The sequence below is a fragment of the Malania oleifera genome, chromosome 4, assembly GCF_029873635.1.
Source record: "Malania oleifera isolate guangnan ecotype guangnan chromosome 4, ASM2987363v1, whole genome shotgun sequence".
Lineage (NCBI taxonomy): Eukaryota > Viridiplantae > Streptophyta > Magnoliopsida > Santalales > Ximeniaceae > Malania > Malania oleifera.
Window position 1 is genome coordinate 89,723,881 of NC_080420.1, and position 19,310 is coordinate 89,743,190.

Genomic DNA, 19,310 nt, shown 5'->3' on the forward strand with positions numbered 1-19,310 from the left:
ATCAAGACTCCTGAGATCTACTCAAAAATACTTTTCTCCTAAAAACACTTACCCTACAAACAGGGTAGTGCAACCGACCTCTCTATCTCCGAGTCTGATCTGTTTGTCTAACTAGATCACCTGAAAAATGTTAAATTACTGTGATAAGACAATGCCCAGTAAGAAGAAATATGCTATTACCAGAGTGTGGCAACTGAGTTTACATAAATAATTTTGCTGATAAATAACTGAACTGAGATAACATGTAAAATATAATACTGTGTAACTCACACCTATATGGCTTAAAATACAATTGTATTATCTGAGCTTTCTATTATTCATATTGCTAATATTATAATATATTTGTCGTCATTTTGTAAATCTGTATATATATAAATAACCGTGAAACATCCCTGAAAAACTGTATATCACGATTTAACCCCTCATGACATGGTTGTAAGATCCGTAGGCGGGACTTAACTCTAGTTGGCCTACTAGGATAAGTCAACTGAAACTCTATCAATCATCAGACCGGCCGCCTGCAATCCCTCCAAGGCACGGTACTTGTTGGTCTTACAAGGTTTAACATCTTGTTTTGATGATAACAAACAAGAGGAACTTAACATATTTGGTTAAGTGATGACATTTCAGGACTCAACTATAAGAAAGTAAGGTCAAGTGTTTAGAAGGATTCATGAAAGCTTATATTTCAAAAAAGGATGATCATATAAAGCTTAAAGTATGGATTCAAGGATGATTTATCAAAGCTTGAAGAATATAAGAGCATGGATAATAAAGAGCTTAAAGTATTTCAAAGCTTGAAGCAAAGCAAGATAGCTCAAAGGAAAACAAGCATGAAGACTCAAGCACTTAGAATGTCAAATGTCCTAGAAGTCTTTATCTAATTTCTTCAAATTTTAAATATCTTTTGAAATATTTTTGAAGCTCATTAGTATGCAACAAGGACTTAGAGACCAAGTTTTTGAAAAACCCTAGAAAATGTTTTTGAAAAGTCACATCCAAGTTTTTCAAATAACAAAAGGTTTAAAAGCTTAAAAAATCAGAAGTTTTGAAAAAATTGATTGGTCAACCGACGGACCAGAATACACTGATTTTTCCTAGCCAAATGAAAAACATACCCATTGAATAACTGCCTAGTTGACTAACCATTTTAAACTACGATCAGTCAGTCGACTGACAAGCCCAGTTGACTGACTCTTTTTGAACTATGTTCAGTTAGCCAACTGACAACTTCCTGGAATTTATTTCTGGCAGACAATAGGGTCTCACCACTTGTCCAACTGACAGACCCTGTAAAAATACCTACCTAGTCACCTGTCCAACTGACTGACTCTATAGGATTTTAAATTTCGAACTTTAATATGAAAATTCTAAAAATTAGTTTTTCAAATATGAACGTTATAAAAACTTGGTGGACACTCCAAGTAACTTGGGAAACAAGGAAACTCACTCTAAAATTATAGACACCCTATTTTTGCCCTAGCCAAATAGAACAAAGGAGTCCCTTCTCATTATATTATTATTATTATTACCTTATTTTTATTATTATTATTTTCTTATAATTATTTGTATTATTTATTATTGTTCATTACTAGTATTATAATTAGTGTTACTTTACTATTATTTTGCTAGCATTTTTATTATCCTTATTATTATTATTTTTCATTTTTTATTACTAGTACTTTTATTATCTTTTACTTTACTTTTCATTTATTTTGTTGTTTTTGATATATTATTATTATTATTATTATTATTATTATTATTATTATTATTATTACTTTTTGTATTATTACTCTATTTTTATTAGTATTATTATTATTATTATTATTATTATTATTTTACTGATAATATCTTTATTATTTTTATTCTTACCATAATTATTTATTATTATTTACTATTAATAGTAGTATTATTTTTATTATTATTATCTTATGGATACTTATATTATTATGATAATTATTATTATTATTATTATTTCCTTTTTCATTATTACCATAAGAATAAAAGAATAAAAAAAAAGAAAAAGAAAATCAAAAAAGGGAAGTTGTTTTAGGGTTTTCCCAAACTTTTTTTATAAGAGGCACGGGCGGCACTGCACAACACAGCCGGGGGTGCACAATGAAACAAAAAAAAAAAATCTGTTTCTTTCCTTATGCTTCTTCTTCTTCTCTGGCGATCCATCCTCTTCTCAGCAACCATCATCGCCAACATCCCCCTGCTGCCATCCGAGGAGACTCCAGCAGCCACGGCCAGCCACCACCCAGCAGAGCCACTTTTGCAGCAGCCGTAGACAGCCCCTGCAACTCCAGCGAACCAGCAGCTCCTTGGCCAAACCCTGTTCCTGCAACCGGCGCCGTCGCCGACGCCCCCACCACTGCAGCATCTCCGGCCAGCCCACTCACAGCCCCATCACTGCCGCCGCGTCTTCTTCGTTCAGCATCACAGGCCCCGAACCAACAGCTTCCCAAACACCCAGCAGCAGCAGCAACTCCGGCAGCCATCTCCATCACAACAGCATCACCTGAGCCCCGTCTGTTTCCACTACCATCCACACCACACCAGCCGGGCACACTCCAAGACCCGAACACCACAGCAATAGACACGAGCAGCACCGGCGACCTTCCTCTGCAACACCATCTCCGGCCACCTAGCCACGGCTCCTTGGGCTCCGGCAACAAGACCCCGACCACCGTTCGCCTCCTCCAGTCTCAGCAACACCACCGTGACAACCCACCAACACAAGCAGCACCAGCGACCTTCCTCTGCAACACCATCTCCGGCCACCACGGACTTCTGCAACTGCTGCTGCTGCCCCTCTCCACACTAGCTTCTTATATCGTCGTATAGGTATCTATTGTTTCATGCATATATATATATATATATATGTATGAATGGTCTGTTAATATTATATAATTCATAGATATGTATGATTTATTACTTTGATATTATCATGTAAACAGTATATTATTTTAGTTTTTTTTTTTATTGTTACAAGTTATTTAGGCTGTTCATATTAGTGTGTTTATTGTTTAAATATTATTTAGAAATTTTGATTTATGTTGGATATTTATCTTGTCTATGGTTTATATGGTATTTGGGGATTTTGATTATTATTGTTTAGTACTTAGGAGTGTATTATTTGTGCAGTCCAGGTTTGTTCTTTTTATTATTTACATTATTTTCATTGTATTATCAGCAGTTATAGATATTATTGTTTGTATGTTACTATTATTATTGTTATGTGTAGCATTATTACTATTATTATTACACTTATATTGCATGGTAGTTTTTTTCTTTTTCTTTTTTTTTTAATAATTGTTATTTATTGTTATGAATTACCCTTATTATTGTTATATTGTTGATAATATATATATATATATATATATATATATATATATATATATATACCCATGTCCATATTTTTAATTGTTTTCATATTTAATACCCGTGTCTATATTTTTTTTTTATTGTAAATATTAATTGATTTGTTCCCATTGTTGTAGGGTTTCTTTTATTTGCACTGGTAAGTAGTCTATTGTCTTGTATCTAAATGTGGTAATATTCATTGTGTGCATATTAATACATTGTTTGTTGTAGCATTTAATTAACTATGTTATTGATTGTGGTATGTTATTTACTTTAGTATATATTGTATATTAGGGTATATTTAAAATTGCTGCCTTACTACTATATATTCTTAACATTGTATATTATGTTTTGATTTATTATATTCTCATATTTTGATTTATTGTATCTTGATGTACTTTTAGGGTTGAAATTGCTTCCATATAAATTATGTACTTAGGGTTTTTGGTCATTATTGTACTCACTTTGTATTTAATATTTGTATAGTTAGGGTGGTGTATTAATTTTGGCAACCATCTTGTATTTATTATTTTCAGCAATGCCTTGTTTCCATAATTTCGTTATTTCTTTACTTGTGCATAGGTTTACTTGTTTTAATTTGAAATTTGGTTTATCTCTTTTATCAATTATTTCCATATGGGTGTAAAGGTATTAGGGGTGTGTACCATTAGGAAGATTATTATTATTACCTTTTATTTATAGTGTATTATTATTATTATCATGTGTGAAATTAGTATGTTACCATTATGATATTTAGAATATGTATTTATTGTTAATATGTGCGCATTAATATTATTTATTATTGTCATTATAGGATTACTACTATTAATATTAATATTATTATTATTATTATCATTAGTACCATTATTATTATTTTTACTATTGTTATTTATTATTATTATTATTATTATTATTATTATGTTCATTATTATAATGATTATTATTATTTTATTTTATTATATATATATTTTTTATTATTATTAAATATTTTTGATTTTTATAATCCCTATGATTTAATTGTGGGGGGTATTAGCCTTTGGGCTTCACGTACCTTAAGCTCTGAGGGAATATATGTATATATTTATTTATTTTTCATAGGTATTTATAAATTCATAAAATGGAATAATTTAAAGACTTATTAGATTAACTTAGGGATAATTTCAAATTAATTAGGTACCGTTCATAAGAACGGGCGCGTAGGGGGTGCTTGTACCTTCCCCTCGCGTAACCGAACTCCCGACCCCAACTCTGGTAATGTAGACCGATTCTACCCCTAACGGGGTAGTAATCATGTGTTCTAACCGCACTAAAGGTTAGTGGCGACTCCGACCTTTTCCATGATTTTCCTTGAAAATAAAAAATCATTTTAATTTCGCCGCCCGGGGCACGCGCTCCCCGGGACGTCGCGACAAAAATGTCTATAGATACTCCTTTAACCCCAAGGAATTAATTACCTAAGCAGAATATCAGCATTCAAGCTCTCTAAATTCAATCTTCTCTTGCTTAACTCATTGCAAAATTGATTTGCTGAGATAATCTGAAGTGCTAAACCCATCCTACTCTGGTCTTTACTACAGATCTTCATCTAGAGAAAGAATTGGTGATATCTTATCTTGAGCTTCAATTCTATTTCATCTTGATATTTAAATTCTTAAAGTACATAGTGCTTAATATTGTACTAATCTGCTCTGTTTGAGAGTATTCTTGTACACAATGTTTATTTCATATTTCTTGTAGTTCTTGGTCGATTCAAGGTGTTTGGATTGTTGACTGAGCGTGAGGTATCGATTGGAGAGGTGACTACTCTAGCCTATTGAAGAAGTGACTGAGTGTGGGGTATCACATATAGAGGCGGTGCTTTGACCTATTGAAGGAGTGTGTAATGGTTTTGTTTCGCTCAGAAAAGAACTGGTTTAGTCAATCCTTAGGTGGTTTTCCTTAGGCGAGGACGTAGGCTGGGGATAAGCCGAACCCCGTAAAAATCCCAGTCTCACTCTTTTTCTCTTTACTCTCTTTATTTTCAGCAAACATATAAACTTCGTGGATGTTTTTAATTCCTTAATCATAAAAACTACGTAGATTGGAAATTAAATAAACCAAAGTTTAATTTTGATTTGGGATTGTGGAAATCGGAAGGGAGTATGTTGGTTGATCAATACTTTGTAGAGACCTCAAAGGGAGTACGTTGATTAGTTAACACCCAAAGACAAATTAACTAAAAGTTTATTTAAATTCTGAGTTGTTGGGAATTTGAGTTGTGGTTTGCATTGAAGAAATGAATTTCATTACTACAGGGCATAAATAAGTTTCATATACACAAGGCTGCAAAAACTGAGAATTGTTAAAGTGCTGAATATTAAATTTTTTGGATTGAACACTTTGGTTGATTGATTGGTTGAATGTTTAAGTTTTGAATTACTTAAGTTGTGTTGTGATTAGTTGTGGATTGAATAAAGAAATAAGGATTGGTTGTATTATTGCTGAAATAACAAGAGGTTAAGAATTCACCAAAAGAATTAAAAAAAAAAAATAAAACCCAATTCACCCCCCCTCTTGGGACTATACCTTAGTTTTCAGTACTAATATCTCCCCCGTCAATCCGGCCACCTCTAGCCATAATTCTGGGGAGCTTGCAATCCTTCCAAGACATGGTTGACAGAAATTCACATACTATCTGAGATATGTGGTTACATTCTGATCTGATATAGCTACGGTACCATGCTCTGCTAACTAAATCTGACTAAAATAATTCATCAGGGTCTGATACTATATAATACTAATTTATATAATTATCTTACTGTTTTATCATGATTCCAAAATAACCATAATACTGTAAAACTGATATGAGAATACTGTAATATCTAACTGAAATAACTGTAATATATGAATTGAAATAAATGTAATATCTGAGTGATATGGTTTTGAAATTCTGGAAATCAGGGTATTCTGTAAATATTGTAAAATATTTGTCTGTAAAATATCTGTCTGTATATGCACTGTAATTCATAATTCTGTAAAATCTGGAAAAGCATATTTCTGTGCAAAAATACTGTAAATCATGATATTCTAAGAAATTGTATAAATTTTGAACTGTTCTGGTATTAACTCATGCCACACAATTAAATAAATAAATAAAATGCCTTATATTGAAATCTGTATTTTCTAATAATGAAGATAATTTATACTTTATAGAATTTACCCTAAAATACATATATATTACTGATAAAATTTCTAAAATTCCTAGCATAACATATTTCTCTTACCTTGGCTAACTGAACTTGCCTATTGATTCTAACTCACGCCCACGACGTTTATAATTCCGTAACCTTGAAATTATACACATACATATCTTCCTGTTAATTAACTGAATTCCCAAAATAATTTTCATATTCACATTTCCTAAATTCATAAACTATTTTTCATTTACCTAGGTTCCTGAAAACATCCACTAAAAATTCTTAGCCTGCCTGTCGTGTATACACCAACCCTAAATTTTACAAAATCCCAATTTCTCAATTTAACCTCAGAAATACATTCACATCGTTTTGGGATAGTGCCCCAAAACCCCAAATTGAAATTCTTCTCCGCATACGTTTTAGAGAATCTTCCCAGGAATCCCGTGGTGGTTCCTGATCGTCGAAATGAGGCATATTGGAGCAGAAATTGTAGAGAGAAGGGAGAGACATCATGGGTTTTTGAAGAAAGAGAGAGAGAGAGAGAGAGAGAGAGAGAGAGAGAGAGAGAGAGAGAGAGAGAGCGAGTAATCTGATTTGGTTTAAAAAAATAAAGCTCTCGGTTCTTTATAACTTTCAGCACTAGCCAGAAAATCGTCGCTGATTTTCTATGCTTCTCAGAAAATCATCGCCAGTTTTCTATTAACCGGCTCCAAAATTACCATTTTACCTTTTACCTAGTCGTGGTTAAAACCCAAAACCGTTGCCAGTTTTCTGGCTCCTTCAGAAAACAGTCGCCAGTTTTTCTCCTGCCTTAGCGAAAAATCCATTTTCCATTTTCGTTTATTATTACAATTTCTGAGTCACTACATTCTCCATTTCTTATAAAATTTCATCCTCGAAATTTTCTATTTGTGCTATACACCATCCCCTGAGGAAAAATTGGCTTATTTTATTAATTGCCCCCACTTATGGTGGAGGAATACCATGGTTACATATACAGTTTTGGGAGATTACAAATATATACATAAAAGAAAATTCTCCCAAAACCCAAAGCACTACCTATCTCATAGCCTAATATACAACTCGTATATACATCATTCTGCTCTGCATAAAATAAAACCAAACTATATAAACTGAATTTACTTTACCTGAATCGCTATTGTTCTTTCTGTCTAATAATGGTCCCCACTGAATAGATGTGGATATCTCTATCGTATCTCCTCTTCTAACTCCCACGAGGCCTTCTCCACTACATGATTTCTCCACAGGACTTTTACTAGTGGAATTCTCTTAGTACGCAACTCTTGTTCTTTTCTATCTAAGATTTTCACTAGCATCTCTTCATATGCTAGGGTATGCCTGAGCTCTATCTCCTCATAGCTGATCACATGGGAGGGATCCGGGACATATTTCCTCAGCATGGAAACATGGAATCATGTATTCTAGATAACGCTGGTGGTAAAGCTAACCTATAGGTAACTGGATCCACTCTTTTTAGTATCTCGAATGGGCCAATAAACTTAGAGCTCAACTTACCTTTCCTCCCAAATCTCATAGCCCCTCTCAGCGGTGCTACTTTCAAAAATACCTAATCTTCCACATCAAATTCTAGTTTTCGGCGGCGAGTATCTACGTAACTTTTCTGCCAACTCTAAGCTGCACTGATTTCATCTTTAATTAATTGGACTTTATCGTAAGACTGCTGCACTAATTCGGGTCCAAAAACTCGCCTCTCACCCATTTTGTCCTAGTATAGTGGAGAACGACACCTCTTACCATATAACGTCTCGTAAGGTGCCAGTCTGATGCTGGTCTGATAGTTGTTATTATATACGAACTCAACTAGTGACATATATTGTGTAACGCCCCAACCTGGGTCTGCCAGGGAGCACTGCGTCTTTCCTCATCCACTTGGACTAGATAACAGGGGGGCGTGCCTTATCAGACTAATGGCTGGCCCCACAAACCAACACGTGTTCTTTTTAGTGTGTTTTGTCCTCATTCACACACTTCCTGAGAAAACTTTCCAGAAGGTCACCCATCCCAATATTACTCCAAGCCAAGCACTCCGAATCGTGGAGTTCTTACGGGAAGGCTCTCGAAAAGAAAGGTGCACCTTGTTGATATGGGTAGTAACATCTAATCCTTTTAAGCCTTTCTTCCATGGGGTATCATATTCTCCCCCACTTACATAACGCAACGTCCTCGTTACGAACCCACATTTCCAAACCTAGGCGATGTGAATCTCATCATACTTTTGGCTGAGTAATTGTTCTGATACCATCTTGTAAAGCACCAACCTGGGTCTGTTAGGGAGCACTACATCTCTCCTCCTCCACCTGGACCAGACAATAGGGGGTGGGCCTTATCGGACTAATGACTGACCCCATAGACTAACATATGTCCTTTTCAGTGTGTTTTATCCTCACTCACACACTTCCTGAGAAAAATTCCTAGAAGGTCACCCATCCCAAGATTACTCCAAGTCAAGCACACTTAACCGTGGAGTTCTTATGGGAAGGCTCTCGAAAAGAAAGGTGCACCTTGTTGATATGGGTAGTAACATCAAATCTTTTTCAAGCCTTTTTTCCACGAGGTATCACATGTATTTTAAGCCACATAGGTGTGAGTTACACAGTATTATATTTTATATGATATCTCAGTTCAGTTATTTATCAGTAAATTATTTATGTAAACTTAGTTGCCACACACTAGTAATAGCATATTTCTTCTTACTGAGAGTTGTCTCAACCCAGTGATTTAACATTTTTTAGGTGATCCAGTTAGACAAGCAGATCAGGCTCGCAGGTAGAAAGGTCATATACACTACCCTATTTGTAGGGTAAGTGTTATTAGGGGGTAGTATTTTTGTGTAGCATTCAGGAGATTGTGGGTAGAAGATGTTGGGATAATGTGTAATTATGTATGTATATTTTGGTGAGATACTGAATTCTCATATTGTGTATATGGTTGTACAGTTTTTTATTTTCCGCTACATAAGTATTTTCGAATAGTTATTACAGGGGTATCAGAGTAAGGGAAATTTACAGTCTATATATATACAATCAGAGTAAAGGAAATTTACAGTCTATATATATATTTTGAAAAAACGGTATGAATTTCAGGTCGCTACAGTGAATGTTTATTTGTTGTTCCTAATATGTAAATGTAATTGGGAAACACTGCTGACATAGTATGAATGTATAAAGTTGTGTATGAAAATTGTGAAAATGTTGTGATTGTTTGCCCATGGAAGTTGTTTTCTTTGAACAGGTGCAAGCATGAATGGACGTACTCGATTTTAAGAGGAGATTTTGCCAAATTTTTTATACAAGTTTAATGTAGTATGAATGTATAAAGTTATGTATGAAAGTTGTGAAAATAATCTGACTATTTGCAAATGAAAGTTGTTTTCTTTGAACAGGTGCAAGCGTGGATGGGTATACTCGATTTTAAAAGGAGACTTTGCCAAATTTTTTACACAAGTTCGATGTAGTATGAATGCATAAAGTTGTGTACAAAAGTTGTGAAAATACTGTGACTGTCGATGAAAATTGTTTTCTTTGAATAGGTGCAATCATGGATGTGTATACTCGATTTTAAGAGGAGACTCTGCCAAATTTTTAATACAACTAATTTTCCATACTTTTAATTCCGTATGCATTAACAATTTTTTAATTCGAGTAAACAACAAGTAAATTAAAGAAGAAATGTCCTTTAATCTAATCTAGCTAAATGTTGTTTCATATTGTCTAATTTATGCTCTTCCAACCAGATGTCTAGTTTTAAGCATACATATTGTTTAGTTTCAATGGGGACCTTCCATAATCAAATAATTAGGTATAGCCAAACATTTATGTTGACTAGGATATTGTATTTGCTAAACAAGAAACTTGATGCTTGGTTAATGAGAACTTATACAATGTTTAAGAAATCATGGAAAGTTGATTCTTCTACTTTGGAAAGTTTCTTTGGGGTGACATGATGGTTGTCCAAGTCACATTCTTCTTTGGGGGTAATATAATGGTGCTTCATAGGTTTAACAAATCCCACAAAATAAAAAAAAAAATTATGTAAATAATGTAGGAAAAAAAATTACTGCTTAAGAGTATATTCAAGGTTGGTTCCCTAGATCCATTTTCTAATCCCCCCCGGCCCCACCCAAAAAAAACCCCTAACTAGGGGCAGGATGGAAATGAGAGATATGCATCGAAGGTTTTTTAACCCTTACTGGGTATCTCGGTTTAAAGGCTTACTGAACCTAAAGAACATTTCTGTTGCCACATGTTCACCTTACCACGGTGGAGTCCCATGTAACTGGATTAGGACATAACTTAGGTCTTAAGATGCAAGATAGGAAGTTTTGGTGACTAGGGAAGATGCCCCCCCTTCCCACACACACACACACACACAGAATTGCCATAGAAAGATAATGAATCTGTCCTTTTCTTGAGCTTTATGTGGTTGTCAGCTTTTTGATTTATACTAAACTCAGATTTGATAATTTTATGCCCCTATGAAGTAAGACAAAGAAAAGAAGATTAACTTGTTGAAACTTTCTTGAAGTGGGGTTGTGTGGCAATTCCTTCTTATTACTTGTTTTGACTCTTGAAATCAGTATGCAAAATACATAAGAGCCTAACAGGTTAAAGTTTGATGGAGGATGATTTTAGGGATGCTCTTTTAGGGCTTCCTTTAGATAAGCTTACATCATACCATCTCATTCTTTGGGCAATTTCTTTTGTTTCCAGTACTAAGTACTCTTTCTCCTCCTCCAAGAACAAATTAATCATACGCTCCTGGATTTTACTTATGAAGTGTTTTGTTTGAAGGTTGATTTCAACAAAGTTGACGAAAATAGTTTTCAAAAGTGTAGGAGTTGAAGTTTGCGGACTGCATTTTGGAGGAAGGTAAAATGTTTTAAATCCCACCCAAATGGTGGCACTATATGCGAGCTCTTACTTATCTCGTGCTGCTAATGAGATATCACCTCCTAATTTAAATAAAATAGAAAAAAAGCTTATTTCAATAATATACAATAAACTTATTATTAACAAAAAGGAAGGCCGGGTGGCGCATACATGAGCCACGCAAAAAAATCACTACTCCAAATAGCATTTTTCAATTAAAAATGCCACGTGGTATAGTGTCTCTTATTAAAAGACTTGGATCATTCAGTATTTTTCTTTGCGTATTAATTCTAGAAATAAAGTTCATCCGTACTTTTTTCGAATATTTTTAGTTAAAATAAATTTAAATTCGGAAATAAAAGTTGATATTGATGGACAACGGATTGCGTTAAAAGGTGTTATAAAATTAATATATTATATAAAATATCCTGTGCGGGTGTGCATTGTCTGCTGGTTGTAAGAATTGAAGCAGATCCTAAGGCGTGAATGCTCGGTTCCTATGTCTCTGCTCTTGAAGTCTCCAATATTCGTTTTCTCTCAAACCCCTCGCAAAAAAGCTTCAAAAATGGCTCTGAAAAGCCATGCGACCTCCATCGCCTCTTCTTCTTCTTCTAGCGGGGAGAAGAGAAAGCTTCCTGTCCTGCTCTTTGATATCATGGACACCATAGTTCGCGATCCATTCTATTATGATGTCCCCGCCTTCTTCAGGTATTAGCTACTCATTTGATTGTTTTTTGAATTCTGCGTCTGAATCCTGATTTACAGCATTTCAAATTGCATAGTATGCTGTACGCTGTACTTTTGAACTGAAAACGTGGGGTAACCTGTTTGAAAAATATTGGTTGAAATCGAGTGTTTTGATGCCTTTACTGTTTTGGATTGAGTGGAGTTCAAAAATTGACGGTGAATTCAGGCTTCAGTTGGTTACACAAAATATATATTACTGGCAATTAACTTAGTTGTAATTAGTTTTAGGCTTGGGTAACCTCTTTCTAACCCATACTAGTTGCAACTAAAATATGGAATTGAACAGGCTTTAGCCCACATGAGCTAGGCTAGGTAGGCTTGCCTCCTTGGTCAAAATGACAAGGGAGGGAGGCGCTTGTGTTTTGTTAATAATCATCAATGGAGATCCTTTCCTAGAATGTTTAAAGGTTAAGTAGCAGTAGGAATAGGAGAGTTATGATGGAGTTAATAAATTGTGTCTCCCTTGACATTTTGTTCGCCCAAGAATCTAAGATTGAGTTAGTGGATGCTTTCCTGGTGAAGAGTATCTGGGAGTTAGGCTTAGAGACTTAGAGATTGAGTGTCCTTATTGTCCTTAGTAGCTTGGTTTTGGGGGAGGGGGGGATAGATTATCGTTTGGAGTACTAGGGTCAAGGACTGTGCCACAAATCACTTCTCTCTCTCTCTCTCTCTCTGTTACTCGATGTGAAAGGGTTTGGGGAATGGTGGTTTTTGTCATTTATGGTCCCATTCTTTCCCATCCGAGGGCTTCTTTCTTTGATGAACTGTCTAGTTTGTTTGACTTGTGCACTCCTTGTTGGGTGTTGGGTGGGGATCTCAATATCATTTGTTGTGCGAGTGAGATATTAGGGGGAGGGCGTTTCTCGGGTGACCAGTAGCATAAGGGCCTTGATACCATCATTAGGGACTGTGGGATCAAGAATTTAACTTTGTTGAATGGTTACTTGACCGAGGTAGCGTTGGGAGACAGGATTGCCTATTCCCTTATTGATTGTTTTTTGTTCACCAATGATAGGAAAGACACCTTCCTGACCCAGGAGCTTTTGGTCAAACCAAATTTTGGATCATTGCCCTGTCCTCTTGGATGCCAATCTCATACACTAGGGCCCTGTCCCCTTTTCATTTTGAAAATACATGGCTGACACATCCTTCTTGTAGAGAGTGAATTAAGTTTTTATGGGAGAGGAAGCAATGATGGGTAGGCTTTAGATTCATGAGCAAGTTGAAGTCAGTGAAAAGCAGACTAAAACTATGGAGTAAGGATGTTTCTATGGCTTCAAAGAGAAGGAAAAATTTGGTTTTGGATGATATTGAAGCACTTGGATAGGAGAGAGGTGCGTGGAGTGGCTAGTGAAGAGTAAAGGACCTAAAGAGGTTAGTTTAGCAATGATTTAGATGATTGGAGGAACATGTTGACTGGATGATTTTTTCTTGGGCATTTCTTATGTCTGTTGTTTTTTTTTTTTTTTAGTATTGGAGAGTCTTAGTTTGTCTTGAGAGATTTCTCATTCTCCCTCTTGTAAGTTATTTATTCCATTAATGGTATCTTCTTTTGTTATAAAAAAAACAGATTTAGATGTGATATCTTTTTGGGAAGCTATTAGTTGGAGGCAGAAATCAAGAGCAAAGTAGGTGAATGTAGGAAATTGCAATACAAAAATTTTCCATAAAGATGGAAAATGGGAGAAGGAGGAGCAACATTATTGAGGAGTTGGAGATAGAAGTAGGAGTGTGGTGTGGGACTCCGAACAAATATGGTGACACAATCACAAAATTCTATCGTAAGTTGTACTCTGAGAGTGACAAGAATAGGCTGATGGTTGAAGGCCTTGACCAGAGCCCCATTAAATTAAATTTTGCTACCTAGTTAGAAAGATGTATTGACGTTGTGGAGTTTAGGGAGGCTGCGCTTGAAATTAACATATATAAGGCCCTTGGCCCCAATGGTTTCACCATAGCTTTCTTCCATGATAGTTGTGAGGTTACTTAGGAGGACATGTTGGAATTGCTTAGTGGGTTTCATAAAAATGGGGTGGTGGGAACAACGTTAATTCCACTTTTTTCACTCTTGTCACTGAGAACGTGGGATTCTTTCGCTCAATAGTATTTAGAAATTCTTTGTGAAGGTTTTACCAAAAAGGTTCAGGGAGGAACTTGGGAGGAAAGTTACACTTGAGCACTTTGTGTTCATTAAGGACAACAAATCCTTGATGCTGTCCTAGTAGGTAGTGGAATGGTGGAGGATGTGAGGAGAAGGGCTGGGAGGGGCGTCTTGCTCAAATTAGACTTTGAGAAAACCTACAACATGGTTAGCTATAACTTCTTGGACTAGGTGTTGGCAAAAAAGGGTTTCGGAGGGGTGTGGAGAAAGTGGATGAAAGGATGTTTAACCATGGCGACTATGCCAATTTTAGTGAATGGCCTTCCTAGGGAGTATGGTTTAAAATAATGGTAACTGTCTGCGTTATGGTAATGGTCATGATCACCGTGGGCATTGCATAATGCGTATGGACACCACACCTGTATTTTTTTGCATTAGTGAACTTCTTAAAACCATATAGATTCATATGTCTTGATCCATAATCCTATATGCTAAATCTTAAAATGATTTTTAGTAAATTTATTCAAGTATTGGATGTCATCTAGGTTGCTTTAGTTGCTATTAGTGAGAACAAGCATTCATTTGCTACTTTTCACTAGCTTATTGATAATAAGAAATTCAAACTAAGAAATCATAAATGTAAACAAATATAAAATGTAGAATGCTTGTTATCAAAAGGAAAAAAAAAAGGAAAATGTAGAATGCCATCTTTTGTACTCTTAGTCTTTAATGGAATCTTTGTTATCCCAAAAATAAAATATAGAATATTCATATGTCAGACAAGAACAAAAATGCATACAATAGAACGTATTTTATGAATTGTTTGGAACTACTTACAGAAAAGTACTTTTTATAGAAAAAGTACTTACTTGAAAAGTACTTTAATAAAAGTAGTTTGGGATTATTTGTTATAAGTACTTTTTCAGATAAATACTTTTTTTAGGAAAAAAACTTTTTCAAAAAAAAATTATTTTCCTATAAAAAAAATAGTTTGGAAAAGCACTTTTTGAAATAAGTAGTTATTTAAATGTAAACCAAATACTACTTATTGACACAAGTACTTAATTTAAGTACTTTTCATAATAAGTACTTATTTTTAAGACGTTCCAAATGGGGGCTAGGGATCATTTGGAATCACTTATAGAAAATTAATTTTCTAGAAGTACTTATTTGAGAGTGTATTTATCTAGAAGTAGTAGGGGATTACTTATTATAAAGTGCATCTTTTAGAAAAATACTTTTTCAAAAACATACTTATTTCCTAAAAAAAATTGTTTGGAAAAGTACTTAATGAAATAAGTGCTTAAAGTGTAACCCCCACCCCCCCCCCCCCAAAAAAAAAAAAAAACTACTTATTGACACAAGTACTTAATTTAGGTACTTTTTATAATAAGTACTTTTAGAAAGGTTCCAATAGGGGGCTTAGTCTCCAAACTAGGTGTAAGTAAGACAAAAAAAAGAAAAGGGGGGGGGGGGGGAGAATAATTCAATGAGAGAAAAAATTGGGTTTATTTGAATGGTAGTTATTAAAAAATTGCATACTAAATGTCAAGGAAAATAAACCCAAAAGTGGCTTTTTTAAATAAAAAAAATCACTAACTAAATAAACCAACTCAAATTGAGTTTCTAAGCTTCAATAAAAGGAAAAGAGAGGAAAATGCAAAACAAAAGGACTCAAAAACCTGTTTTAGTCATTCAAAGCTAGTTTTGCTCTATAATGGACCATACCATAATGATCTTGGAAGCCACTAATACTGTTATGTAATGTCTGCTACTCTGTAATGACTGTTGCACACTGATTTTTCAAGCTATGCTAGGGAGTGGTACAAGATCTCATGGGGATTGAGGCAAAGGGGTCTCCTTCCCCCTTTTTTCTTTACATTTGATGTGGATGTGTTGACCAGGATAATCAATCATACTGAGGGTCCTATCCCAGGCTCTAAGGTAGTTTGCCGATGACACTCTTCTCTTTCTCAAAAATAACACCCAAGAAATTTCACAAGATTCTTACCTTGTTGAAAATCTTTGAGAATATTTTGGGTCTGAAGATCAACATGTCTAATGGTGGGGTGGCGGCCATTAACCTTGAATATCTGAGCTTGAAAATGTGGTGGTGTTCAATTTTTGGAGTGGCCTATGACATATTTGGGTCTGTATCTCGGTGGCAATCCAAATTCCTCATCTTTTTGGAACCAGTAGTGGGGAGAGCGGGCAATAGGTTGGGGGTTTGGAAAAGGACTTACTTATGTTTAGGAGGGCATTTCACCCTTAGCAGGCTGCTCTTTCCTACATTTTCATTTAGTATCCATCTTTTTTTAGAATTCCAACAGGGTGGTTGAGGCTTTGGAAGGGATTATGAGATATTTCTTCTGGTTGGCAGTTAGGGAGGGTAAAAGAGACCATCTCGTTGGTTAGGGATGAAAGAAGTAAATCTGAAGGGGGCGTGGACTTGAGGAATATGATGTCTAAAAACATCTCTTTTTTTAGTTGGAAAATGTCTTTCGAGATTCCCTTTGGACGTTAGCACGCTTTGGCACATCGTAATTAGAAGCAAGTATGGTCTACATTGAAATAGGTGAGATATTAGAGGAAGAGCCAATGCTTTTTAGCTAGCCCTTGGAAATTCATTTCCCAAGTAGCCCACTTATTCAATCTTCTCACTCTTTCTTGATTGGTAACGGTAACCTCATTTGGTTTTAGGATGGCATTTGAAGAGCCAATGTTTTGTTGGAGTGTTTGGTTGCTCATCCTTTTAGACTTTCCAGTTTACACAATTCTCTGATTATTGCATTCTATGTTTGGATAGGGACTCTCTCTTGGGATTTTCAATTCTTCAGAAATCTCAACAAGGGAGAGGTAGATGATATGATCACTTTGTTGAGAGTGTCAAATTCTTTTTCTTCTTGTATGAGTGATGACTCGAGGGTATGGATAGGGGAAACCTTTGGCTTTTCCACAAAATATTTCCCCCCTTAGCTTATGAAATCCCCAAGTCCTTACTTTTTCCCTTTTAATAATTTCATTTGGAAACAAAGTTTCCTTTGAAAATTAGAGTCCAAATGGACTATGGCCCTTTATAGGCTAAATACCAATGACTTGTTATAGTTGAGGAGACCTTTTAAGGCCATTAGTCCAGATATCTGTTTCATGTGTTATAAATTGAAAGAAACCATTAACCACTTGTTTCTCCATTGTTGGGGAACAGCACTAAATCCTTCTATTTTCAGCTTTTGATGAGCCCATGGTGCTTCCTCAAACTATTGGTACTTTATTGATGGTGCAATGCAGAGGTTTTGGGAGGAGCAAGAAAGGAGTGGCCTTATGGAGATGGGCTGTCTTTGTCCTCTTTTGGACTCTGTGGACTGAAAGGGGCACTAGGTTTTTAATGGAAAAAAAGACCCTTCTTAGCCTGCTTTAGGATAGAGTTGTTTTTCTTGCTTCTTTTGGGGCTTGCTCTCTTGGCTTTTTTAAGGGGAGTATTATTGTCAGATATTCAAAGGGATTGACCCTTTTTAGTTTGTTTGAAGGCTTTCTTATCCTCCTCCCGTTGTAAATTCTTCTCTCTTTTCATGATAAATTTCTTCTACTATATAAAAAGAAGAGTAAATATAGAATGTAGAGGAATGGGTGGGATTCGGGAGGGAGTGGCAATGCTACTCATGTGAGCCCTTGGAAGTTTGTTTCTTAGGTAACTTGCCTTTTCTTTTTTCTCAATGTTTCGAAGTGGGAATTAGGGATAAAATTTATTTCTGGGAGGATACTTGGCTTGGTGAGTCTTTGTTGAAGCTGTTTGTGCTGTGCTAGTTTAGACTCTCTTTTGTTCACACTGCATGAATTTCAGCTTTTGACTTCTTTGAGGGGCACTTTTTCTTGGGATTTCCACTTCTTAGGAGTCTCGATGAAAGAGAGGTTGATGAGTTTACTTGCTTACTCCGGTGTGTTGGAATCTTTCTTGCCAAATTTGCTGGGGGATACAAGGCTTTGGATTGGGGGTACTTCGGGGTCTTTCTCTTCAAAGTCTTTCTTTTCTAATCTTTCAAAATCCAAAAATCCTTGTCCCTTCCTCTTAATCAAAGGTTCCATTTTAAATTTGAGCTTTCATTTGCATTGTAATTCTTGACAAGATCAATAAAAATGATGTGCTACAGACAGGGAGGCCTTTCAAAGCCACTAGTCTAGATATTTGCATGCTCTACTGTGAGTCAAATGAGACTACTAGCCATAACTTCCTTGAGTGTAAGGTAGCGAGGTATATGTTGAACAACTTATTTTCTTACTTTAGTGAGGAATGGGTGGCTCTGGAAACTATTCATGACTTTACGGGTGTAATTGGTTCTTATTGGTTTGGTTTTGACCAAAATTGATAACCGAACCAAAAAAATCGGCTTTCAAAATCTAAAATTGAAACCGAACTGTACACCGACGGTATAGTGTAACCGTAAACTGAATTTTTACTTTTTGGTTTGGTTTTCACTTGATTTTTAATACAAATTTTATATTTAAAAAAAAATAAAAAAAAATAAAAAGGTTTGCCAGCCCAAAAGAGCCCAAACCTAAATCAAGCCCATCCAATGTAGACGGGTGGCCAGCTCACAACTTGAGTGCAGGGTTTTACTCAATGAATTGATGGAAAGGCTAGATGATCTATTCTTCCTCCAACCAATGTGAGACAAAGGTTCCCCAGGCAAAGTCCCCAACCCAACAGACAGATCTTCCACTCCACTACACTCATCCCACATCGCCAAAATGAGGATTTTGAGACTTATGCATCTTATATAAAATCCTTTCCCACTCCTTCCTTATCCTTGAGCAACTTCAACAACAATGCAAATTTAACTAGTCAAAAAAAATTAATTAATAAAACAAGGTATTAAATGGTTTCAATTATATAATTAAAGAAATAACATATTTTACAGCACACATATATATAGGATTAAAAGTAATCATTTTAAAATTATAATCGGTTTTTGGTTTTTGCAGTTCAATTTTTAAGTGAAACTGAAGCCGAAA

General features: G+C 35.3%; 1 protein-coding gene across 2 annotated transcripts in view; it reads left to right on the plus strand.

Moving 5' to 3' along the window:
- The first annotated feature begins 11,837 nt into the window (after positions 1 to 11,837).
- The window catches only part of LOC131154315 (flavin mononucleotide hydrolase 1, chloroplatic), an 85,206-nt gene continuing 77,733 nt past the window's right edge, over positions 11,838 to 19,310 (plus strand). Inside the window, exon 1 of one of the 2 annotated variants that reach the window (XM_058107007.1) lies at positions 11,838 to 12,160. In XM_058107007.1, the coding sequence (XP_057962990.1) occupies positions 11,952 to 12,160 (209 nt within the window). In that variant the 5' untranslated portion in view covers positions 11,838 to 11,951. The remainder of the gene's footprint in view (positions 12,161 to 19,310) is intronic. The other variant, XM_058107008.1, reaches the window with a different exon arrangement.